At 33.7% G+C, this 25295-nt stretch overlaps 3 protein-coding genes across 3 annotated transcripts; 2 read left to right on the top strand and 1 right to left on the bottom strand.

Moving 5' to 3' along the window:
• Window positions 1-672: 672 nt before the first annotated feature.
• LOC121237135 (uncharacterized protein At1g32220, chloroplastic) lies at window positions 673-3861 on the bottom strand. The gene is made up of 7 exons (XM_041133733.1): window positions 3611-3861; window positions 3120-3192; window positions 2950-3038; window positions 2741-2796; window positions 2000-2146; window positions 1568-1693; window positions 673-1178 (listed from the first exon to the last, which is right to left on the bottom strand). Exons 1-7 carry the CDS (start codon window positions 3706-3708, stop codon window positions 898-900), a joined length of 870 nt encoding a protein of 289 aa, XP_040989667.1. The 5' UTR covers window positions 3709-3861; the 3' UTR covers window positions 673-897.
• A 2939-nt stretch (window positions 3862-6800) lies between these two features.
• LOC121237137 (dolichyl-diphosphooligosaccharide--protein glycosyltransferase subunit DAD1) lies at window positions 6801-9367 on the top strand. The gene is made up of 5 exons (XM_041133734.1): window positions 6801-6959; window positions 7052-7099; window positions 7626-7713; window positions 8692-8735; window positions 9096-9367. Exons 1-5 carry the CDS (start codon window positions 6876-6878, stop codon window positions 9177-9179), a joined length of 348 nt encoding a protein of 115 aa, XP_040989668.1. The 5' UTR covers window positions 6801-6875; the 3' UTR covers window positions 9180-9367.
• Window positions 9368-12847: 3480 nt separating this feature from the next.
• Window positions 12848-23468, top strand: LOC121236657 (glycerol-3-phosphate acyltransferase ATS12, chloroplastic). The gene is given in 14 exon segments (XM_041133092.1): window positions 12848-13157; window positions 18120-18217; window positions 18664-18750; window positions 18874-18971; window positions 20000-20057; window positions 20393-20494; window positions 20608-20669; window positions 20771-20881; window positions 22067-22145; window positions 22398-22517; window positions 22592-22705; window positions 23151-23237; window positions 23239-23289; window positions 23409-23468. Coding segments are annotated over 14 exon segments (1437 nt in total).
• Window positions 23469-25295: the final 1827 nt, after the last annotated feature.

Genomic DNA, 25295 nt, shown 5'->3' on the forward strand with positions numbered 1-25295 from the left:
AAACCACTCTTGTACCCAGCAAAAGAAAAACACGAATGCTGGACATGTTCTGCACAGTGCGAAAAAGAGCAACAGTGAACATCATTTTTGTAAAGAGAAAAAGAGCAAGCAAGATTTAGATAATATTGAGATGAGATAATTTTAAATGAGTTGAATAAAATATTATTAAAGTATTATTTTTTAATATTATTATTATTATTTTAAGATTTGAAAAAGTTGAATTGTTTATTATATTTTGTATAAAAATTTAAAAAATTATAATGATAAAATGAGATAAAATCTGTATTCAAACGAGCACGTATGCTGTTCCAATTGCCTATATCTAAGTTGTAGAGAATTTTATTTAGATGATAATTAAAGATGCACTTCAACAGTTGAACAGAAAATAATATAATATATATATTATACACAATAAACTCTAAACAGCAGATTAGGTTGGATTAAGAGCCAAAATGGGTAAAAAATCATTGAAAATTCATCAAACTAGAATGGATCTTTGTTAAATCAGATCATCAAACTGGGTTGCCACAATCATAACCAAGCTCCACACAGAGCCCCAACACAAAGATCAACGCGGGGGGGGGGGGGGGGAATCAATAACGCTCCCAGACGAAGATTTGTGCTGAAAACAGAAAACGTTTGTGACACTATGCAAGTTACTAGACCTACAAGATCTAAAATGAGTTATCGATAAAACTAAAATATAAAGTCGTTGCCTCAAAAGACAGTTTGTATGTAAAATTTGCGAGACTTTACAATGTTTCGAGATATATTTCATCCCCATGCATGCAAAGGGGTAGGTAGCACCTTAGCAGAACCAGGTGCAATGTGAATATGCTATACACATTAACCTGCATGCTTTGTTAACTATATTTCATTCCATATGGAAAAGCTAAATCACACCCTCACTTTTTCTGCGGCTTCTTTGATTTGTTCGATTGTAAAAATGCCGAAGAAGTCGTCGTCTGAGATTGCATTGATGGCTGCAAGAGCAACATCATCAACACTAACAGGTGGAGCCAAGAGTAAATCAGATGCTGGAAGAGAACTCAGAGGTTTGGTGAAGTTTTCAGTAGCACGCAGAATTCTCTCCAGCGGTTCCCCTACCAAATCCAGAGGAATCTCGAAACCATCCACCCTCCTTTTCCCATAAATGAAGCCCGGTCTCAATACAACACCTGGAGTTAAAAATTCCACTATAAAATTAAAGAAGAAAACAGGTTTCTTAACGTATGAGAAGTTTTTTTTTTTTTTTTAATCTTGTTTAGAGTTTTTTTTTTTTTCAAAACAGCCCCGTGTAGCTCAATCAAGATTATGGCGAAAATTTTACGGACTATTTTCCATTAGTTGACTACTATCAAACTAGATAGATCAATAAGCAAGTCTGTTGATTAGCAACATCTACCGAACTCAACCTTCTCCCTGGACATGTTTATTTAATTAATTTGAGAGATGATCATCATCCTAATTGGATGGTTCAAAGATTATTGCATGCATCAATCGGTTGGAAATATTTTCCTTGCAAGTTTCTACTTTGGGACAGAGAGAAAGACATGTTATAAATTACCAGAGTTGGGGTATTTGGAAAGAACCTCTGACTCCGCTTTCCTCTTTCCCGTGAAGTATCCAGATGAAAGTAAAAATGATGGTAAATTGTAATCATGCACTGAGATCAATACAAACTTGGGAACCCCTGCCAGGGAAAGTGGAGAAAGCGTGAGTTGATATCCCTCCAAGCATGATACTATTAAATATCAAGTTGCCCTTCATACAACATTGAGAAATATCAGAAACATTAGAATGATAAAAGATTTTTTTTTTCCCCATTAAACAACAGCGGTATCATATTTCCACAACTTCTGTAATCTATTATGCTCCTGATTGCCTAGAAATCAAGATATCAGAAAATAAGTAAATGTTACATCATTATTCCAACTCCAACTTATAAATTGTTAGTGCGTTTGTCTTGTGATAATTCACGCAATGGACATTTTCTTACCATAATCCTTTGCAGCATTCACAGCCACAACATTAGCCTCTCCATTAATCCTTTTCATCTGTTCCTCACTACCAAAACCTCCTAGGGTTGAAATCACTGCAGTTGCCCCAACCAGCACTTCATCCCAATTCACATAGAAAACATCTCCTGCACAGCATGGATTTCATTTCAACAAACAAACAAAATCTGCAATCATGGAAAATTAAGCCTATAATTTCGAAGGAAAAGCTTGAGTAAAGCTAAGTGGGAGGAACACAAGTGATTGTAGTCCTGTAATGAGTTGCATTATGGACTACAAGGGTTGTGTTTCATTACACAGACATAAGGATTGCTGATTGAATTATCTTCTCTTATTTATTGAAAGAACAATTAAGTTACCAGTATGAGACAAATTCTGGAATTACATAATGGTACATTTTTTTTCTGAGGCAAACACTGGGTTTGTTCTCTTAAGCTCTGTATGAGACTGACATTATTTCATTCCGCTAGTTCTGAAACCCTTATGCAGGTATTGAACTAAATTCTTGTTTATAAGTAACATCACAAGGGGCACTACCGAAGTACACCAGGACTACACTTTTTTTTTTTTACCAGTAAACTTCAGTTACACCGGGACTACACATAGGCAAATGCCTAACTAAGTATTGAACTAACTATGAAACAAACACTTGAATGATGTCTCACAAATTGGATTAAGTTACATCATGAAAACCATTCTGGGGGTATAAAAATGTTCTGTACCTGCTACCCAATTTACCTGTTCAACCCAAGAACTTGGATAAGTAGGACGGCCTGACCTGTGAGATTGAAAAAATTTGCAAAAAACAAAAAGGGAAGTAAATAAAGTAAAGAGAAGATCGACCAATGCCAATAAATTTCTTTACCAAGAGTGGCTTACAATTCTGCGTGATGAGAACAAAAAATTGGATTAAAATGTGTTTCCCATTTACCTGCTTAGGCTTATGACCTCTATGCCCTTTGACACCGCAGCCTTGCATATAGCAGAACCGACAAAACCGTTTCCTCCTAAGACTACAATCTACTAAGGAAAGCATCTTGATGAGAAATCTCCTAATAAGTAGCTAAAACACACATTTTGCATGGAACAAGCTCAGCATACCCTTTCAGTCTTAACATCAGCTACAACGTCTATTGTAGAAGTTACTTCTGCGTAGCTGCATCTGACACCAAACCTAAGCAATATACCATTCAGCAGAGGAAAAATATTTAAAGATAGTTAATGACAACATCTTCAGCTTCAAATCACAATACAGACTACTTCTACATGAGAGGGACAAAAACATAAAACAAAAAAGGAACAATTCAAAGATGGTTTGGATATAATAAGCTGAACTTTAGGATTTATTGTACGGAAATTTCATTCATTCATGGAAATTAGGTCTCTAACCTGATGATTAGTAGTTCACCCAAGAAAACAAAAGAAAAACAACATTTTTCATCAATATCACAAGCTCAAAAGCAATTCCAAATTAGTAGAAAAAATTAACATGTCAACCACGAATTATAAGGTTTTGAAGTGCGTGTGTGTGCGTGTGTTTGCGTGTGTGTGTGAAAGAGAGAGAGAGAGAGCGAGAGAGAGAGAGAGCATGCCGGTTCTGAAAATGCGAGGAGGGGCGGGTACGGAAAGCAGCTGTGGTGCGAGAGGAAGGGAGGGAAGGAACGGCATTGAAGAAGAGAACAGATGCCATCTTGGAGACTAGAATCTGCGCAGTTATCCGTTGAGGTGCGTAGAGCTAGTGGTGTCCTATGATTGGATTCACAAACACTCTTCAGTCTTCACACAGAAATCTCTCTTTCGACTTTCGAGTACCTCCCGGCCCGAAATATGACCGAATTTCCTAAACATTTCTCTTTTTAAAACTAATTAGCAAAATATTTTAGGTGGTGCTAGAGCGATAGTCGGTGACGTATTCGGTACTTGTTTCTTTTTTCTTTTTCTTTTTCTTTTTTTATCTTATTTTTACAAAACATTTTTTATGTATTTAATTATAAATATTATAAAATTAAAATATATATATATATACATATATATAAACACAAATCTTAAAAAAATAAAAATAAAATCGGTAGTTTCGTATTAAAGACTCAACCATGAATCCAAAATCTCTAGAATTATCGGATACTAATTTGGTTAAGTTTTTAACCATTAAAATCATAACATCTTACAACGCTTGCGAAACCGACATTCACAACGGCCCACTCTATTGACATTAATCTAATGGTAGTCCTTTCTCTTTTGATGACTTCACTCTCTATCAATATTCAATGACTTAACACTATACATATACATAATACCAATATATTTTAATCCAATCTATAAGTCGCCCTCTCCGTGACTTTAATTTGTGACTTTGTTTCTATTATGATACAAATTGTTAACGACGTAATCATTGATCAAAAAATACTAAGACTATTAGATATTAATTTGATTAAATTTTTAATCGTCATAATCATAACATCTCGTAAAGATATTATTTCCCACGTATTTTTGGGTTATGAGAAGCCAGGAAAGGTAATTTATTTATTTTTTAGAAAACTATCTTTTTGTATTTGGATGGAAGTGATAAAAATAAATTAAAATTATTAAAAAATAAATTATATATATACATATTTTTGTGTTGGATTCCATTGCTATTTGTATTTACTGTTTTTAACAAACGAAAGGTGCAAAATTATCAAATGAATTGTAACTTATACCGCTAATATATATATATATATATATATATACACCTTATATTTTCTATTTTTTTTTCTTTTTTCTAGAGTATTAAAAATGTAAAGCCCCTTAAGAATGTTCACCACATACATTAATTTATTGAAGAAGATACAATTTAAGGGTGCTACCGGCGTGGTCAACCCCTTCCCATACCCCGTTCTTGCATGGGTGGGGGTGGTGTTTGCACCAATATTTTGAATTCTGTACCGGACGTCGTATCAGTCAAAGCACTAGAACGAAATATTTTGATACATGTATTGTTTCGGAATAGTCAATATATAAATAAATTATATATATATAAATATATAAAAATTATATTCCAAAATAATAGTCTATATATAAATAAATTATATATAAATACATATATATAAATTATAAATAGTCTAATCTAAATTAGGTATTAAAAAATAAGCTTGTAGTTTGAAAAAATGAACAAAAAAAACACAGGCCGAAATATAGGCTGGTACAGGCCAAAATTGAGACCGGTATGAAACAGGTATAGTACTTGTACCGGCTGGACGGCCTGTACGGTACGAAATCCAAAATACTAGTTTGCACTCTTGCAATCCGTCCGCGCATCTCAAGAGCAGACCCCTTATCCATCTGCCCCTCATCCACTACCATCCACGACTATCCCAGACTAAAAAACACAAACAAAAAATTCAAACATATGGTGAAAAATGAAAATCATCTCAACAATGAACAAAATTACAAAACCATCTCAAATCCACAACAATACACATTGAAAATCAAAACTAGCAATACATTTCCAGAGACTTAGATAAGAGGAAAGAAAAAGAAAAAAACCTAAACGTATTCGGATTCTCGCTGCGCTGCTAGAGAAAAAATAGAGGGGGGAGAGAAGATGCGGATGCGGGCTGCGACGATTACAAGAGGGAGAGAGGGTAGTTGTGCATGGTGCAGAGAGAGAGAGAGCTGACTACAGGGGAAGGGAATCCTCAACTTAAACTTTATCCAAAATGATGCTATTTTGATGTCCGTTTAATAAAAAATAGATTTTGTTACCAAAACAATGTTATTTAATGAAATTTCTTATATATATATATATATATATACACACACGTTTTGGGTTGGATTTAGGCCCAGCCAGGAGTAGGGCTGGGCCCATCTCGCCCTTGTTTCCTTTGCGGGCGGGGTTAAGGTTATGGACGGCGAAGTGGCAAGGGCTATGCCCCATTGCATAGCCCTAATACAATTGACACCTTAAAATATGTTTACCTTATAAGGAACTTAAATTATTAAAATTTAGACATTATACCATCAATCAATAAAACGTTTAACTTTTGTTAAAGATTGAGTCGTATAACCTATTTTTCATCATCTTAATAATTATAATTAGACATAACGCTAGTTGAGGGAAAAAAAGGATTGTTAGAGTGTGTAATGCCTCAACTTTACTATACTAGTTTCGAAGTGTAAAGTGCATCCTAGAGAGAGAGAGAGAGAGAGAGAGAGAGAGCAAATATGGCACAAAGGAAAATTTTAGGAGGGAGGTGATCTTCCATGCATCCACAAATCATCTGTGTAGTTTTTTTGGAGGGGTTTTTGTTTATAAATTTTTTAATTTTAATTTTATTCCTTTTTTGTTTTCTTAGAGAAACAAGTGACAATATATTATTAATGTGACTGCAAATTGAACGTATGGAAATTAAAATAAAAACTTAACACTAATTAGATAGTTTCGGAATATCAATATATTTTATATTTAATAACATAAGATGTCATGTAATTAAAATTGAAGACTTGTATAAATAATTTTCAACAATATATAGTTTATAATAAGATAAAAGTAATAATTTTAAACAATGAAAAATTATACTTAACATATCTTTCATATTTTTATTTATTTTTTCTCAATTAATATGTAGTGTAAAACTGCTAAGTAGAAAAAATCTTGAACAATATATCATTTAGACCAATTTCTTTGATTTAGTATAACTAAACCCAGCCAGTATGAATAGCACTTCTAGTGTAGGCCCATGGCGTTCCTTCCGGGCCGGGCCGGAAAGGCCCGTGAGGTCCGCCACGGAACATGATAAACTGGAGGGTTTTCCTTTCCACCTTGCTCTGAATCTTGTATTGGTAAGCAGTGAATCGAGGTGCAAGGTTTTTCTTGCGATGGCGAGATCGACGAGCAAGGACGCCCAAGCCCTTTTCCACTCTTTCCGTTCTGCTTATGCAGCTACCCCCACTAATCTCAAGGTCCCCCTCCCCCCTCTCTCTTTCTTTCTCAAATTCTCTTCATAGAGGCTGTAAAAGTTAAAGATTTTAATCCGAATCGTATTCTTCTGCAGATCATCGATCTCTATGTCGGTTTCGCTGTCTTCACTGCTCTCATCCAGGTACTCTACGGTTCAATGTATTCATATGTGTATGTTTTCATTGTGTTTGTATTTGTGCGTATGGAATTGTTTTATAGATCTCCCAGGCCAATGAATTAGTGGTTGTATGAGGGCTTTTGTTTTGCTAGCTCACGATTACCTTTCTATTGCTTGGATAATCCAACTTCCAAAGCCTTCTTTGATGCAAGGCTACAGATCGTTTTTAGGAAGGATCAGTATTCAATTGAATCAAATCTTAGTTCTCCAATTTTAGATGCACTGAGTTAAATTATTTTGAATTGCTAGATACACTAAGTCAAATTTCATATCTTTGTGGCTGATCATGCTCGTTTAGATTTCCTCGTTGCTCTATTATTGATCTGCAATCTCTTTGTTCATAACCTCTATATATTATGGCTGTGGTATATCATTTCTTGTTCCAGCCTTTTATTTTCATAGCCAAAGCCTATCAGAGATAAGATTTTAACTGCTTCTAGATTTTATGTGGACCGGTCCTGACATTTTTAAATCTAATGCTGATAACCAGATAGCTTACATCGCTATAGTTGGATCATTCCCATTCAACTCATTTCTTTCCGGCCTACTTTCTTGCATAGGGACGGCAGTCCTCGCTGGTAAGCTGAATATTTAGTTTACATTTTTCTTGTGAGGAGTGAACCATATAAAGAGAGGGAAGAAACTTATTTGCAATCCTGGTAGTTGGAACTTGCTACTGAACCACGACTTATATTCAGTTGGAACTGCCATGCCTCAAATAATATCTAGTAAGGCGAAGTAGTGTTGGTGACAGATTTCTGTTGTACATTTTTCTCACGCTTGCTTCACTTTTGTGCTCATATGTACTTCATGAAATCTAATCTGCATTGTGTGCTGATTAGATAGTTCCAGAACTAGTCTTATAATTCTGTCTTGAAAGTCCAGGCATGGAGTTCTCAATGAAATAGGTAATGCCAACCCTAATAACCTGCTTAAATATATTGTCTAGAGCCAAAAGAGAAGACATGGTGGAAACTAGTCCTGTAAGTTATAGGCTGTATAAAGGCACTGGACATTGGCATCCGTCAAAATGATCTTATTATTGGAAGGCTGGTGAGAAACTAATTTGATGCTTCCTTTAAGGCTTAGAAATCATATTTTTTATTGCTGGAAGGGCTGTAAGAAACTTGATACATACATGCATGCATGCATGCAGAATACATATATGCACACACACACACACACACACACACACACACACACACACACACACACACACACACACATATATATCTTAATTGCATTGAGGTTGTATTTAAGTAGGACAGTTTAGGGGTGGAAGGAGATGGTCGGAAAAGGCACCATAGAGATAACAAAGGCTGAAGTAATTACAAATGGAGTAATGCGGTCTAAAATAAATAGAGAGAACAGCTGTTTCAATTAAAAGGCAAAATAGTAGGTGTTAAGAAATTTGACTTTCGTGACCTTTGCATGGTTGTGAACACATGGAAGTTTTAAAAAAAGCCACTTCGCAGGGTGGCAGGAATTCCTGCTCTCTTTGCTGTGGGTTTTTTTAACCCCTTTGGTCCGAGGCTGATTGGTTTCATTTTCTGCAGTTTGCCTTCGCATCCAAGTGAACAGAGAAAACAAAGAATTCAAGGTAAATTTGTTTCATTCTTGAAATTGTTTCCTTTTGTGCTCTGATTGTTACTTAAGAAAGCAGAGTGAAGAAATTTGAATGCAACGTGTCGTAGGAATTTAAATTTAGTGTGGTTCGGTTATTGGTACAGTATTTTGGAATCCAACTGAATTCAAACTTGCAGTATTTCTCAAAAATATATAATTCCCATCCCTCTTTACCCTCCTCCCATCCTGCACCTTTCCGCTCTAGCAACCCCTGAGAGATGCAAAATTGGAGTAACTATGTAGATTTTAATGATCTTGATAACATTCATTCTTACTTGCTTATAAAAAAACACATTGATTCTTACTAGTTGTCATATTTTACACCAAATTGCAGGACTTACCGCCGGAGCGTGCTTTTGCAGATTTTGTTCTGTGCAATTTGGTGCTTCATTTGGTTATTATGAATTTCCTGGGATAAATTGCAGTCTTTGGGTGTTCTATAATCCTTTTATTGAACTTCTATAACTAGAGACGCCCATGAAGTAGGTTTTTTTTTTTTTTTTTTTTTTTTAATTTTTTCCCGTGATTCTGCAGCAATTTTTGTTAGTTTGTAACTTCTGGAGTATACTTATTTATGACTTATTTATGAAAAATGGATTTATATCAGAAACTTTGCGCATCCCCCTTTTTTTTTTTTTCTCAATACTCTTGATACTGAGCATCTTCGGTTTATTTTTGTCTTCCCCCCCCCCCCCCCCCCCCCCCCCCCCCCCCCCCCCCCTTCTCGGTTTGAGGGGCATAAATACCTAGCTTTTCTGTTTTGCTCTTGTCTCGTTTAGCTCATCTGCTATTTTTTCGTTTGGTTACTTTAACATAAAAAAAAAAAAAAAAAAAAAAAAAAAAAAAGGAAGAAAGAGAGGTTCTGAGAGCAGAATCAGATCGAGAGGGGGGTTTTAGGTTTGACTTAACTCTCAAAAGGGCGTCATTTCATCTTTTTTTTTAATAAATAAATTCATTACCAAATCGATGTCAGTTTAATAACGAATTATATATTTGAAAAATGTTAGTTTGTCCACTTCATTTGTCTCCTTATTTTGACATCTCATATATTTTATTTTTTTTAATTTTTTTTTACTTAAAGTGACTATTAGTATATTGATATATTTTTTTTAAAAATGTTTCAAAATGATAAAAAAATATGAATAAAAAAGAAAGAAAAATAAAAAATAAATTTTGAACTAACTGTAAAATGGAGCAGTACACTCTGAGCGGTAGAGTAGCACCGCTCTATATATTTTGTATCTTCTTTTGGGTTGAGCTTAAATAAAGAGCTTACTAATGCTCGTCAATCACGAGTTTACACTAAACCTTGGGAGATTGCAATCGTGATATTTATTTTACTCGTCATATATTTGTTTTATGTAGGTATTGTTTATAGATTTGGTTATTATTTGGAAATCCAAACTTAAATTAGAAGAGAGATATAATGTTTGTATCTTATAATATTTATTGTTTATTTAACATTTGTTCAAGAGAGGAGATGACGATTGGTGCCACTCCTCCTTTCTCCAATTGTCATGCCACTCCTCTGACCAGGTGCTTCTGCCACCCATTGTTTTATTGGGAAAAGAGGAGATGACGATTGGTGCTGAGGTTTTAATGCTGCACTGAAACGTTACAAGCTTGTGAAGAACCTAGCAACTTCACTTCCTACAAGTGTGAATCGAAGATAAAAGGGGTAGTACTTACCATGTACAAACACTTCCTCCTCAATTTTAGATAATACACTCTTTATACTGCTGATATGATAGAATTTAATTTATAACTTAGAAAAGTGTGTTTTTTCACATCAGTTTGTAAATAGAAATAACGAAGTAATCTCAAAATAAAAATGTCTCAATAATTTGTTTTTTATTGCTCGATGTTCCATCTCGCAAGCAATTTCAAATGAAACATTTTAAGTGTTTTCATGTTAATAAGGGATGAATCTTGAGCCCTACACTGGTGATAAAGTTATTTGGTAAATATCTCAATCAACCATCGAATCAAACGATTAACTCCCTATGCAAATTTGGGCAAACCGAACTCTATCAATTGATGAACTGTGAATTTGATCAGATGTTGAGTTAAAAAAGAGTGTAAAAAAATTTCGAAAGGTTTGAATAATGAGTTGAGTTGAGTTGAGTTTAGATAATATGAGATGAAAGTTGAATAAAATATTGTTAGAATATAATTTTATAATATTATATCTATTTTAAGATTTGAAAAAATTAAATTGTTTATTATATTTTATTTGAAAATTAGAAAAATTTATAATAATTAAACAAGATGAGATAAATTGAAATAATTTTTAAATCTAAACAAGACATTACTCTTCCACGACTATTTTGTTTTCTATATTTGTATGCTGAGGCTTACTAGGTATAAGCAGTTTGATGCGTCAAACCACTTACTAACAATTACATAACTTTTTTTTTATTAAAAAAAATAAAAGATTTTTCTTTTAAAAATAAGAAAGTTATCTATCTCACAAATTTCATTTTCGTTTTTAATTCATACCATTTAATATTAATGAGTGATTTGGTAAACGAAATCGTTTGTAAAAAAATTTTTCTTTTTATGCTGCACTTTATGCAATCGGTAGGTAGTTGTATCGTTGTATGTGCGTACGAAATTAACTCTTAGGTGACTAATAATTAAAGTATTTTTATTTAAAACTTTGATTTGGGACCAAGATATTAATCTAACATAAAAGAAAAGAAAAATGAAAAAAGAGAAATGCTTTGGGTCGGATCTAAAAAGTGTCTAGAATGATTTTATTTTTTTACTTAGTGTTTAAAAAAATATTTTTTAATGATATTATAAGTTTTTTTATTTTTTAAAAAATATTTATGATGATGAGAAAAATACATTAAAAAAAGAAGAAAAACGAAAAAATGTACTTTCCAAAACACACATTCGAGACATATTTTTGCTAAGTATAGTGCTGCTCATGAAAAAAAGGTGAAAACTAGGAGACAAAGCAACGTGGTTGAAGTCGAGATGAACTGATAAATGCATCTCGTACTGTCGCCGCCATTGTTAGCTTTCCTTTAACCTATGTTGTATACCACCATTGTTTTGCTCTACCTCAATACAAAGCCATCCGAGTGACCTTAGGTGCAAATTTAGAACATGCCAATTTTGGATTATTATTATTTATTTTTTAATTTGTACAAATCATTACTCAAACCATCGTCTTCAACTCCTCTACTTTTTTCATTTAAGTTTTGAAAAGTGCTAGATCTATAAAATAATCTTACAAAATTAATTTCATAAATTAATGTATTAATTATATATTAGTCATGTTAATTTATAAATTTATTTTTAAACGAAACCGTCTCTTTCTAACCATGAAATACACATGCACTCGCCAAACCAAGAACTCCCTCTCACCTCTAAGATTACTTAAGTTATTGACTAATATTTTAATTTTATGTGATGCTAATTATTATTTTAAAAATAAAACTAAGAGCGAGTTTAAAATAAATAATTAAGAGTAATATTAAGTACAAATCTATAATAGAAAAGTTTCGTGTAAATCTTTTATAAAAAGTGAATTTCATTGAAAAAGAATAATCTTTTTACGTTCTTTTAAGATGAAATTTATTTTTTTATAAATATTTGTGTATGACTTGTCTATTTAAGATTTGTATAAATTATTTTTCAATAATTAAATTCAGGTGATTAATAATAATTTTTTCAAATTATTTTTAGAGTGATGCTAGGCTGCCACCTAATAATGATCGTTAGGTAAAATTTATTTTTTTAATTTTTAATTTTCACATTTTTTAACATCTATAAATATTTTTAAAAAATATTAATATATTAATAATCAGTTTTTTAATCAGTAAGTATAAAAAATAATAAAAAAATCAATACATATACTATTAAAATGAGAGAGCAAAGAGAAGGCATACAAACATTATTGTAATTTAAATAATCCTAATTCATCTCTCTTCACAGTCGCTGGTGTAAAAGCTCTCAGCCCCACGCCGCCTTAGGACCGATAGCATGCGACACTCTCTCTGTCCGTCTTTCTGTTTGGCGTTTCCCATAGAAACAGGAAAAAAAATGAAAAATTCCCATAAATAAATAGTTTAAAATATGTTTATCCTCTCTGCTACTTCATCCTCCACATTCTTCGTCTCCACAGCAACCACACATAGGATTTCTTTATCCATTTCTTCATCTTCATTTTCTTTTTATGCTTATTCTCGGCTTTGTTCGGCCTCTGTGCGATTCGGTGCGCAGAGGTCGCTTTTTCCGTATCCTTCTCACTCTCCGAGTGTGACATTAATGGCGGAGATGGTTCGGGACAAGGAGTATGCTGACAAGAATGTGGCGTCTTATCACGGAGAGAGGACGAACGAGCCAAGCCTCTCGCGCACCTTTCTCGATGCCAGCTCTGAAGAAGGTTCGGTTTCGGACCGGTTTCTTTGTTGTTTGTTCTGACGTTTTGCGTCTTTCCCGTGGTTTCTGCGAGATTGTTGTCGGGGAAGGATAGAGAAAACCATGCTTTGCGTTTTGAATATGAAAAATTCTTATGAATAATTTTCTTTTAAATTTTTTTCTCTGGTACAAAAATGATGAGTAAAATATTTTAGAATGAACAATTTTACGCATTAGCGTATAGTTGCAGCATACCACACAAATTTATTTATTTATTTTTTATTTCTTTACCTTGTGCTGCAGCTATCGATTGATACGAATAATTTTCTTTTTAAGAGCATTTACATTAGAATCCTTATAAAATTCCTTATGATTTAGCTAAAAAGTATATTTTTTAAAATTTATTTTTAAATTTTACTCATCTTTCAAAAATTTTTTACATCTCATTCTCTATCCATTTCCTATTTTATTAAAATAATAATTTTTTATTATTTTTTTCTCTCACTTTCATTTACAAATATAGCTACTCAATATTTTTTTTTTATATATTTTGAATTATTACTCTAGTGAATATTTTAAATAAAAAATTTAAAATATTTTTAATAATTTTTTTTTTATATTTTCGTAATTATTTAAATTATTTTTAAAACTATTATTTAAAACTATAATAAATATGAGTATGAAAGAAAGTGTAGATGATTAGAAGAAGAATTAATTTAATTGAAATGAATAAAATATTGATAAAAATGATTTAGAGAATGAATAGTAATTTCCTAAATATGGGGAATCACTATTCATTCTCTAAACCTTTTCTCTAAAATAGGGATTCGGATAGAGGGAGGTTTTGAGAGTATTCCCTAAATTTTTTCTCAAATTATAGGAAAAAAATAATTTTAAGGAACTCAATAGGAATGCTCTAAGAGTAATAAAATAAAAAAAATTAAAAAAAAAAAAAATTATAGTGTGTGGTGTGGGCCAATGCTCTTGGAATATTCTGCTACATTCACTGTTTGCTGAGTTTACTTGCTGAAAATAATATGTGAAGGAGATAAAGTGGAAAACGAAGTTCTGAAAATTCGGCATTTTTGGGCGAAATAGCAGACGTTGTGCAATCCAGAATTTCAGATCTCTTTCTCCCCTCCATTTTAGTGCACATATTGGTATGATGGTATCCATGCTAAAGATGGCGAGCATATTAATTTTCTTCCGTGCTTCGCATTCAGGATTTTAATTCGCTGCCGAGTAAGAGTAGCAAAGAAGGGCAGGAGATTATATATCTGGACCCACATGAAGTTATTTATACTCTATCTGATCAATATATATTTTGAATCTTCTGCCAAGTCATACTTTCACTCTGTTTTATGTTTTTTTGGCCGATAAATTTCGAGGAAAGGGATAGAATGAATAGCAGGTTTGGGAGTGAGATGAGAATTTTGTGTTTTGTTTTTGTGTTTAAAATATTATGTTTTAGTATTATTATTGTGTTGGGATTTGAAAAAATTGAATTGTTTATTATATTTTGTATGAGGATTTGAAAAATGTGTAATGATGAGATGAGAATTTTGTGTCTCATCCCACACCCAAACAAAAATAGATTAAACTAATATAAATGCTAAAATAGATTAAACTAATATTGTCGTTTACATATGAAAAAAATAATAACTTAGGTCTTGTTTGGTTATATACTTCAGATGAGATGAGATGAGATGTTCTGTTGAAAGTTGAATAAAATATTGTTATAATATAATTTTTGTTTTGAAATTTGAAAAAGTTGAATTGTTTACTATATTTTGTGTGAGTTTAGAAAAATTGTAATGATTATATGAGATGAGATAATTTGATTTTATGTATCCAAATCAATCCTTAAATGCTAAGAGAGATTCACCTCCACAAGCCGGATTTTGTATTAGGCAAGAATTGATTCTTGTCTCTGCCGTTTGTAGCCATGTAGATTTGAGAATTGTAATTGAGTTATTTATTCTCTTTCTATTAGTCTTTTACTTGATGCCCAAATTGAGCCTCTGTGATTAAAATCCGGAATATGTTAGTCAATATGTACATATTTTGTATCAAAAGCTCCATGTTGTAGCTCCTCTGCTTATTGGTTTCTATGATATACTTCCAACATAATAGTCATGGTGCATTAAAACCCCAACCACCCCCCCCCCCCCCCCCCCCATAGAGAGAGAGAGAGAGAGGACAAAATGTGGGAAGGAACAGATTTGTGGAAGTTACCCTTTTTGTACTTTATATACACTATATCTATGCCCCCTTTGGTGCTTTCTAGAATTTATTTGTTTACTATAACTATAAACATGACTATGATTATGATAATCATCTATTCACTCAAACCAAGTTATTTCGTTTTCACTCCAATATCACTTAATCCTTTACTTCTCTACAGTGAGTTGTCTGGTAAGAAGGGACATTATTCGAGTATTAAATCTGTGATTTTAAAAGGATGGGATTTTTTGAGTCAATGGTTTTGACTTCCATATGGATTTTTACTTAGATATATAGGGAATGAGAGAGTTGTTAGTCTGTTGGTTGACTGAAGCTGTTAGGGTAAGGGGATGTGTTGTGAGCCATTGGTTTCTGGAATTCTGCTTGGATTTCACTTGTTGTGCATGCGTGTCGACTGAGAGAGAGTTTTGACATGAAATTTTGTAGGGATATTTTTTGTGAAGGTTCTGGGGTGGAATTCCACTTCTGTGAATATCCTGCTGGGTCTAAAAGGGGGAGAGGACTCTACACATGGTTCCAGTTGTTAGTCTGTTGGTTGACTGAAGCTGCCAGGGTAAGAGGGACATCTTGTGAATCATTAGTCTCTAGTATTCTGCTTGGATTTTACTTGTTGGGCATGCTTGTGAGAGAGTTTCAAAATGACCTTTTGATGGAGATAATCTTTCAAGGTTTTTGGGATGCAATTCCATTTGTGGGAATATTCTGCAGGGTCTAAGAGGGTGAGGAAATCTACACGTGGTTAGGGCCTTGTTTGTTTTCAGAAAACATCTCATCTCATCTCACCTCATCATTACATCTTTCCCAAATTTTCAAACAAAATAAAATAAATAATTCAACTTTTTCAAATCCCAAAACAAAAATAATATTAAAAAATATATTCTAACAATATTTTATTTAATTTTTTAACTTTAATCTCATCTCACCTCATCTCTGAAAACAAACGAGCCCTAGAGGGGATGGAATTGCCACATTTACCCCCCGTTTGCATTCAAAACTCACCTCAACTCATCTCATCTCATCATTACAACTTTTTCAAATTTTCACACAAAATATAATAAACAATTCAACTTTTTCAAATCCCAAAATAACTTTCTCAAATTTCCATACAAAATATAATAAATAATTCAACTTTTATTCTACTATTCACAAACCATCTCAACTCATCTTTGAAACCAAACCACTCCGAATCAAACACTTTGTCGTATTGCATATAATCGACTTTTCATCATGGATCATAAAAAAAACCTTGAAGATACTGTAATATAGTTGTACTTTGAAAATTTTGGACCTATTTCTGTAACTGTAGCACCTGGCAATAGGGCCTGGGAATAAACTGACAAGGTTGTTTTATTGAATCTTGACTTCTGCCAGAATGATCTGAGTTTTGTTGCTTATAAGCCAGTGTGTAAACACTACTTACTATAGGACCAATTACAATTATTAAAAAAGTGAAGAAACCAGTACTTTTTTATGCTACTCGTATTCAATGCATGTTCTTATTGACAATTTAGGTTATGGAGGGAAGAAGTTTTATTTGGTGACAATTTAGGGTTTGGGGGAAATAAGTTTACTTTAAGAAAGAGTTAAATAGTGGCGAGACTGCTGGTCTTTTGGTGAAGTATTATACTGTTCTTAAATGATAACAAAGACGATAATTAATTGGTTTGTACCCATAAGTGAATTAATTGGTCTTGCTTAAATATGATATTTCTTAATATTCTTATTGCAAAAAAAGAAACTTTACTGAATAAATGCACTGTCACTGTCATTGTACAAAGACAGCAATTATCTCTAATCATAAACTCTTTTGGATGGCGTGTTTATCTTTCAATTATTTGTTATCATATATGCTCAAATCCATACTGTCTATTGTTTCCTAGACGACTTCTCTTGATGGGATTAGTTGTTCATTATCCAGCTTAGCTGTAAATATCATGGGCTCCTAATGACACAACATACTTTCTAATAAACCAAACAATACGATAAAAAATCCAAAATTAGTATGCTCCGAAAATTGGAGAAACTAGAACCAAAAGTTTTTGTTTTCTTTCCAAGGTGAAAGTAAATTTAGTTGTATTAAATTGTTAGACTATATAAGTAGGCCTTTGTCATACAAGTGCATATATCATAGCATGCACTCGCAGAAGATGTACCTTGAATAAAGAAGTAAAGAACCAACCGCACATGTGATATGATGTAGTTTTTGATGGTTGCAGCATCCTTGACTACTTTTAAATGCAACTTTGTTGATGAAGATTTACTTAAAAAAATTGTGAATCAGTTAATCATTTATTGTTGCATTGCCGGACAATTGTTGCTATCTGGAAATTGCCATATTTTTTTAGATTTGCTACTGAACAAGGCAAATCATTGTTAGGGTTGCAGAGATTTGCCTTACTTACTTTTTGGGTTTGACAATGATTTCCTTCCTGGTTGGGATCGAGATTTGATTGAAGAGGTAATCAAGTAGCTTGGAAGGCAGCTCCTTTGTCCTTGGTTTAGTTGATTTGGGCAGGCAGGCCATAGTCAAATGCTTGATGGCAAGCAGCAAGGCTTGCTGAAGCTCAAAGGAACCTTTCCACAATCCTCTCATTAATAGATGATTGAAGTGGTTTCTAATATCTTGTTTTTTATTTCTAAATCTACTGGTCTCCTCATCTTTATTTGTTTAAGATTTTCGTAAGTAATTTACTGTTCTCCTCATCTTTATTTACATGACTGGTATCTTCTCTTTTATCCACAGAGCTGCTGGCAGGAATCAAGAAGGAAAGAGAAGCAGGAAGACTGCCTTCAAATGTTGCTTTGGGGATGGAAATATTGTATCACAATTATAAAAATACGGTAAACAAATATTCCTAAAATCATGTTTTACCGCATATAATCATATATGTTTGAGAGTCATTAGTCGTTTTAATTTTCTTCTTTTCCTTTACCTTTAAGTAAAATGCTTATGCATATATGTATACAATTTTTCAGTTGTGTAAAGAATCAGCCAGTGAGATATGGTGGTCTTGTGAAATCACATAAGCTATCAAATGGCCCTGGTGATTAATAATATAATTTATTTTATAAATTTAATTAGTCAGAAATTGCTTCTGGAATATATCTGTCTTCCATCATTGTAATTTGCATGTTGTACCAGTGAGGTCTATTCACTTTCTCCCTTTGTAAGCGCAAGTGTAAGGTGAAGTCATGAGCTCAAGACTCGCTGGATGTGTATCACTGTATTTATCAGATAAAATAATAATGATTATATATATAATAATTCACATGTTCTAATCTTTTAGGTTTTCCAAAGTGGAAATCCAAGGGCTGATGAGATAGTGTTGTCAAATATGACTGTTGTGCTAGATCGCATGTTTTTCGATGTTGAGGCAATATTTTACTATATTTATTCTATCATTATGTTTATATAGCTTCGAAAATTATTTGTATCTACCGTCTGCATATGGTAGATATGAATGAGCTTCATATAAAATATTACAGTAATTTTTCAGGAACCTTTTGACTTCTCACCATATCACAAAGCACTGCAAGAGCCTTTTGACTACTACTTATTTGGTCAAAACTATATTCGTCCTTTAGTTGATTTCAGGTATGCATCTATACATGCCCATCTTCATCTAGTTGAACTGACAGATCTTGTGCCTGAAACTTAACAACTTGACTTGTTTTATGTCTTCGACACACGTTCACATGTAAAGTCTGTCATTGCTATAGTTTGATGAATGCCTTCCATAATGAATATGCGTTTTTTGCAGTTTTAAGCGTAATAATCTAAGACTTGATATTAGTCATTTGAAGTTATTTTAAGTGTTGCAAAGATCTTAATTTGCACTTGTTACTTGGGTAATAGCACTGATGAGTTATTATTTTGTATGCTTAGGTTTTATATGGTCAAGTAATTAGTCATGCATTTGACAACCTCCTCTTTAGGTGCCGTTTGGATAGTGAGTTGAGATGAGATGAGTTGAGATGAAAGTTGAATAAAATATTGTTAGAATATTATTTTTTTAATATTATTATTGTTTTGGGATTTGAAAAGTTGAATTGTTTATTATATTTTGTGTGAGAATTTGGAAAAGTTGTAATGATGAGATGGATGAGATAAAACATTTTCACTATCCAAATGAGGCCATATCCTCTATGGGCCTATTTGATTTTATTTGTTTTTTTAATGTTTGTTATTTGTTTATCATTGTCATCGTTGCATCGATATGTGCTAGCTAACCAGATAGATTTAGGGTACAGAGGAATAAGGCTGCTCATCGTTTTCCTTTTTCATCCACCAAGCTGAAAATTTTACCAAACTTCAAATCACACTATCATTTCACTGAGCTTGTGTTCAATTTGTATGTATTTTTTTTTATCACCTGTCCCACCCCTTCCTCTATGATCTATCTCATCACTGGGACAGTGATTATGGATTTCAGAGTTTGTGGCAGTCATATGTGAACACATGTAACATTAGAGGATGGCTACTTGTTAGCTCTGCACTGGAGGAATAAGGCTGTACATCATTTTATGTCTTGCAATCTATACATATTGAAAGACATTCATTGGTTCACAATATGTAACTTCCCTCATATTTTAATTTATCACTGACCTTAGTCTTTGATGCAGAACTTCATATGTTGGCAACATTTCCCTCTTCTATGAGATGGAAGAGAAGCTTCAGCAGGTGCCTATGTTCAGCATTTGCTTCTTTTCGTTTATAGGTAGTTTTGTGATGCAATTAGCAGGTGCTGTATTTGCTTTAATTTATTTTTCAAAGGGCATACTGACTGATCAATGCCTATTCAAGTGATCAGTAAAGAAATAGGAGATGGTAAATAATTTGTTTGATGGCCTGTCTTATTTTCTTCTTATTGTTCTTTTTTTTTTTTTTTTTATAAGTAACTTCTTATTGTTCTAAGCACTGTTAGTCTGTTTATGCTTGCCAATTTATGATCTCAAATACTTCTTGGTCAAAGATAACCGTTTTGATCAATAAATATATCACATGATTGATTGTAGGGTCACAATATTGTCTTGATGTCAAACCACCAAACTGAAGCAGACCCAGCTATCATTGCATTGTTACTTGAAGCAACATACCCACATATTGCTGAGAGCATGGTGAAACTTTTACTTTTTATCCCTTTCAATTGCAGAGTCTATAATAAGAAAGATGCTATTTTTTGTGCATCTGGAAATGTTAGCATTACAAAATTATACTTGATGTGCTGCAGACCTATGTAGCAGGGGATAGAGTTCTGATAGATCCTCTTTGCAAGCCCTTCAGCATGGGAAGGTGATTCTGAAGTTTTTCGATATATCATATTGTGCTTAAGCTCCTATATGACCAGTCAAATTTCAATGACAAATGATGCCATCCTTTTTGCATTTTGCTAGGAATCTTCTTTGTGTGTACTCGAAAAAGCACATGTATGATGCTCCTGAGCTTGTTGAGATGAAAAGAAAAGCAAACAAGCGAAGTTTGAAGGAAATGGCTTTACCGTTAAGGTACATCTCTCTCTTTCTCTCTCTCTCTCTGCGTCTGTTAAAATCTTGGCTATATAATGTCCGGAAATAAAGAATAAAATACTATCGGTAGTCAGTTCTTCTTTCTTATCATCATGTTTACTTTTGCCTTTATCTTTTATATTCATTTGTTTGATTCTTAATAGGGTGGACCTTTTTATCTTATAACTTTTTTTTTGGTCTTTTTCTATTCAAGTTTTTGTTTTCTGCCTTTTCCTTGAACCTTAGGAAAGGAATTGTGTAACGTTTATTAGAGTGGTATTGATCGGATGATCTGCATAGAACTTGATCGGTGGAGTCCCTCTTTGGATGTCTGATGAAAGTCAAGGATGGCAAAATGTGTCAGTTTGTTTTGTTTGCCTTCCACCTATTCTGTTAGGAGTACCGATTTGTCCTTAGGCATGGCCATACATAACATAGACACATGGAAAGGGTGGACAATTAGCTAGAGCAGCAGGTACTGTAGTGAAATTGATGGCAAAAGATGGCAACTTGGCCTTCTACCACATGGATTTGTAGCAGCAGGGAATGTTTTAAGAATCAAGTTTGAAATACTCTTTGTGCTTTTGGGTGTTGCTCTTGTGCACTTCTTGTACAATAGGAGGGTGTTCCTTTTTGCATTTTTACTGCAATTCATTACTTGCAAAAAATTGTTTGAAAAGAACCGCTGTACTGTTTTTGTAGGAGCTCTCAACTTTCATTTCCATATTTTAGACCCAATTTCAACATAACACTCCGTACTTGGATCTTAGAGACCACAGTTCACTCTCTACGTTTCAAGTTTAAGATGCACATACTTTTGTGATTTAAAACATGCAAGTTGAAGTTGATGGGAGATGCTGGACTTCAAGGGCAGAGCTTGTGAAAGTCTAAGAAGGTTAGATGGTTTATTTCTAGGGAGTTTTGGCTTAAAATCCTCGAGTGGGGTTCCCTATTTAGTGATAGTCAAGTACATGCCAACGGGTTTGTGTTTGCATATGTGCAGGAATAAGCATATTTCTTGTATCTACTCAAAGTTTCAGGATTTTAGGTTCTATATTCTGTAGAAGACGAGGAAGTTATTACATTGGTCGAATGCCTGAGACGTTTAATGTATACCTGCTCTTTTGTATGGCTTTAAACAATCTCCATTCTTGTCTTTTTTCACTTAGCTCCTTTCTGATTCAGGGGTGGATCACAAATAATATGGATTGCACCAAGTGGTGGTAGGGATCGACCAGATCTTCACTCAAAAGAATGGTATCCGGTAAGTTTCTTCTTCTTCTCTCTTTCAATTTATATCTTTTTGTCGATTTGTTTCTCATGCCTTTATTATTTAAAAAATATTGAGAGTACCATGCTATTCAATCCTAGTTTCATTGTGATTTGTTTCTCTTGCCTTTATTATTTAAGAAATATTGAGATAAAAGTACTATGTAATTCAATGCTAGTTTCATTGTGGAAGCACTAGTAGCTCTTGATGTCGTTAAATTCTTTTGTACTGATATAAGGGGGTCAGGCACCCTTTGATGTTTCTTCAGTGGACAATATGAGAAGGCTTGCAGAACATTCTGGTACTCCTGGGCATATATACCCATTAGCATTATTGTGTCATGACATGATGCCGCCTCCACCCCGTGTGTCCTCATCTCTGACTGTGCATTCTCTCTTTTTCCTTATTTTCCTCTCTTGTGAACAATAAATTCTCCTCAGATAGAAAAAGAAATTGGAGAGGAAAGAGTGATCTCCTTTCATGGGGTTGGCTTATCAGTGGCACCAGGCATCAACTTCTCTGAAATTGCTGCTGTCTGTGAAAACCCTGAAGAGGTTTGTTCCACTTGGAATGGTGGTATTTCACATGCCTGATTACTAATATAATTTCTGAAATTTTCCTGTACTGTCCCTTTTGATGCTGAGTTTTGCTACAAATCAACAACTGTTCACATCACACACCCCACACCTATAGCTTTTCATAGGGTATGGGGGTGTTTTTCATAGGGTGTATGGGTGTTTTTCATAGGATGTGGGGTGTGGGATGATGAATAGTTGCTGATGAGAAAAAAATTTTCTTGTTCAGATCTGATCTGAACAGAGTATTCAGCTCGGAAAAGAATTACAATAAGCTCTAGAGAAGTTAATGTTCTGTTATTGCTATGTGTAGACAGTATCTTCACTTGTTAAGGTTCTTATTAGTTTCTAAAAAAATTTCTGCGCATTATATATATGATTCCTCGTGAGTGATTCTAAATGAGCTGGTTGTTCACTTTAGCAGGCTAAAGAGACATACACAAAAGTGCTATATAATTCTGTGACTGAGCAATACAATGTGCTCAAATCTGCTATACATGGCAAACAAGGACCTACCGGCATCCATTCCGAGTGTTTCTTTGTCACAACCGTGGTATAGCAAGGTGTGTCCTTTTTTTCTGAAGAGAAAAGTATCTTAGTGAACGTTAAGTGCAGTGCCCCAGTACACAGGTAGGATACGAGATATCTTTTTAAGGTTATCAATTGGATCCTGAGCATGAAGGTGGAATTATTTGATGAAAAATTGTATTCCGGTATTGTCAAGTATAAACCCACAAATTGATTGGAAGTGATACTAATCTATATTCATAAAGAAGTGAGTCATGTGCATCAGCAGTGTGGAAAATTAACGTCTGGATGACTTTGTTGTAGAAAACATGCATGACAAAAAAAATAGCTAGTGTCACAAAGTTTTACTTTGTTCTACCAATTGTTTGCATCCACAACAAATCCATCAGCGACAATATAGGTTAAAGACTTTCAAATTATAAAACTCAAAACCAAGACCCTAATACACCCTATGGTGTTCTAACTCTTGTTCACACACTAGCCAAAGCTTTGTTTTCCAAGTCTCACACGCAATAAAAGCCACACTACCACCCCCATAAAGTTGCACCTCCTTCCTATTTCACTTCTTAGCGATGTCGGTTTACCAATTATTACATCTTCCTACTATTATTCTTGGTGGGAATCTAAAACCGCCTCTATAGTAACCACCTGATAGGCGGATCCCAACAAATCCCCACCTCTACCCTATGAGGAGGTGTATCCATTTGGAGTCCTTTGGGTACCCATTTTTGGGCCTCTTTGCGGGAAGGGGTTGTTCCACCACGCTCTCAACAAGAGATGCAATCAATTAAGTCCAATTGAACTTCTTTGTCAAACTTGGCTTCGGTATCATATCGGTTACATTCTCTTCACTTCTCACTCTTTTTCCAAGACCTTTCTAAATACTCTTTATCATGTTGGCTCATAATTGTTTTTCTTTCTCTATTTCTAGTTCCCAGGACTTTCTTATTCTTTTGACCTTTCATGTTTAGGTGTATCTCTTGACTACTCGCTGTGTACTTGGATAACACCCTTTTGTTCTTAAATAAAAACTACCTTTATAAAAAGAAAAACGAAATCTCACTCTTGGGTAACACCTTTCATGTTCAACAATATGTTGTTGTACACTGTGTTATATTTCATTTACTTTGGTTTGGTGTATTGTAATCCAGTGGCTTTCTTCTTGGACATAATTTTGCAATTCAACCAAATGGCTGCTGGCCCTGCAAAACAAGTAGTATTCAGTGCAAGAGGAAGCCTATCTCTCCATATCCAATGACTTGATGGAAGTTCTATCATCTATCACCTTATCTTTTTTCCTGCATGTGTTCTGGTGCAACTGAATCCATCGATCAGAAACTGGAACTTTCAAAAGTTCAATTTTGCAGCATCAGGCACTGGAGGGAAGATCAGTTTCAGGCATTTTCTGTACAGATCTGTCTTAAATTGTTGTAAGAAGACTTCAGACAGCTGTTATAGGTAATGTATGTGTATATTCTGCTCATATTTTATGTGTACCATATTTCCCTAATCCCTCTTTGAAATAAGAGATCTGAAAACTTTTCAGCTTTCACAATGAAGCCATACACATCGAATGATGTGAAATTGTGTGCCTGAAAAGCTTAGTATCTACCTAGTGACCAAGCAAAAACTGTCTTTTTAAGTAGAGAGATGGGTAATTATCATTGTGGACGTGGGATGCAGGACCATTTTAAGAAATTTTACATTTAATTTGAAGTATCCTATACATCAACATAGTGAAGAATATTGTGGATGTGTAACAGTGTTACAAGTCTTTTCTTTGTTGGGTTATGTTGGCTTTACGAAATATGTTTCAGTTTAATGATAGCTATTTTTATACCCTAAGTAGGTAACACTACTACAATAGGAAGAACAATTGGCTTTAGGAAATACCTTTCCCGAAACTAATAAGTCAACAACACCCGACAATATTAAAATAATAGAAGTACTACAACTATAAAAAGATCCCATAAAAGTAAACTTACAAATTGACGTGCCTTTATATAATATAATAAAAGTAGTTTTACAATTTCACTTACAG

This window comes from Juglans microcarpa x Juglans regia, chromosome 6S, assembly GCF_004785595.1.
Source record: "Juglans microcarpa x Juglans regia isolate MS1-56 chromosome 6S, Jm3101_v1.0, whole genome shotgun sequence".
NCBI classification, from domain to species: domain Eukaryota; kingdom Viridiplantae; phylum Streptophyta; class Magnoliopsida; order Fagales; family Juglandaceae; genus Juglans; species Juglans microcarpa x Juglans regia.

Coding starts and splice junctions, on each gene's coding strand:
- LOC121237135 (XM_041133733.1), bottom strand. CDS start 3,708: ATGGCATCTGTTCTCTTCTTCAATGCCGTTCCTTCCCTCCCTTCCTCT. Junction 3,039..3,119: donor CTGATGTTAAGACTGAAAGG/GTATGCTGAGCT, acceptor TTTCCTTAGTAG/ATTGTAGTCTTAGGAGGAAA. Junction 1,179..1,567: donor TTCCAAATACCCCAACTCTG/GTAATTTATAAC, acceptor TTTTAACTCCAG/GTGTTGTATTGAGACCGGGC.
- LOC121237137 (XM_041133734.1), top strand. CDS start 6,876: ATGGCGAGATCGACGAGCAAGGACGCCCAAGCCCTTTTCCACTCTTTC. Junction 7,714..8,691: donor AGGGACGGCAGTCCTCGCTG/GTAAGCTGAATA, acceptor CATTTTCTGCAG/TTTGCCTTCGCATCCAAGTG. Junction 8,736..9,095: donor GAGAAAACAAAGAATTCAAG/GTAAATTTGTTT, acceptor ACCAAATTGCAG/GACTTACCGCCGGAGCGTGC.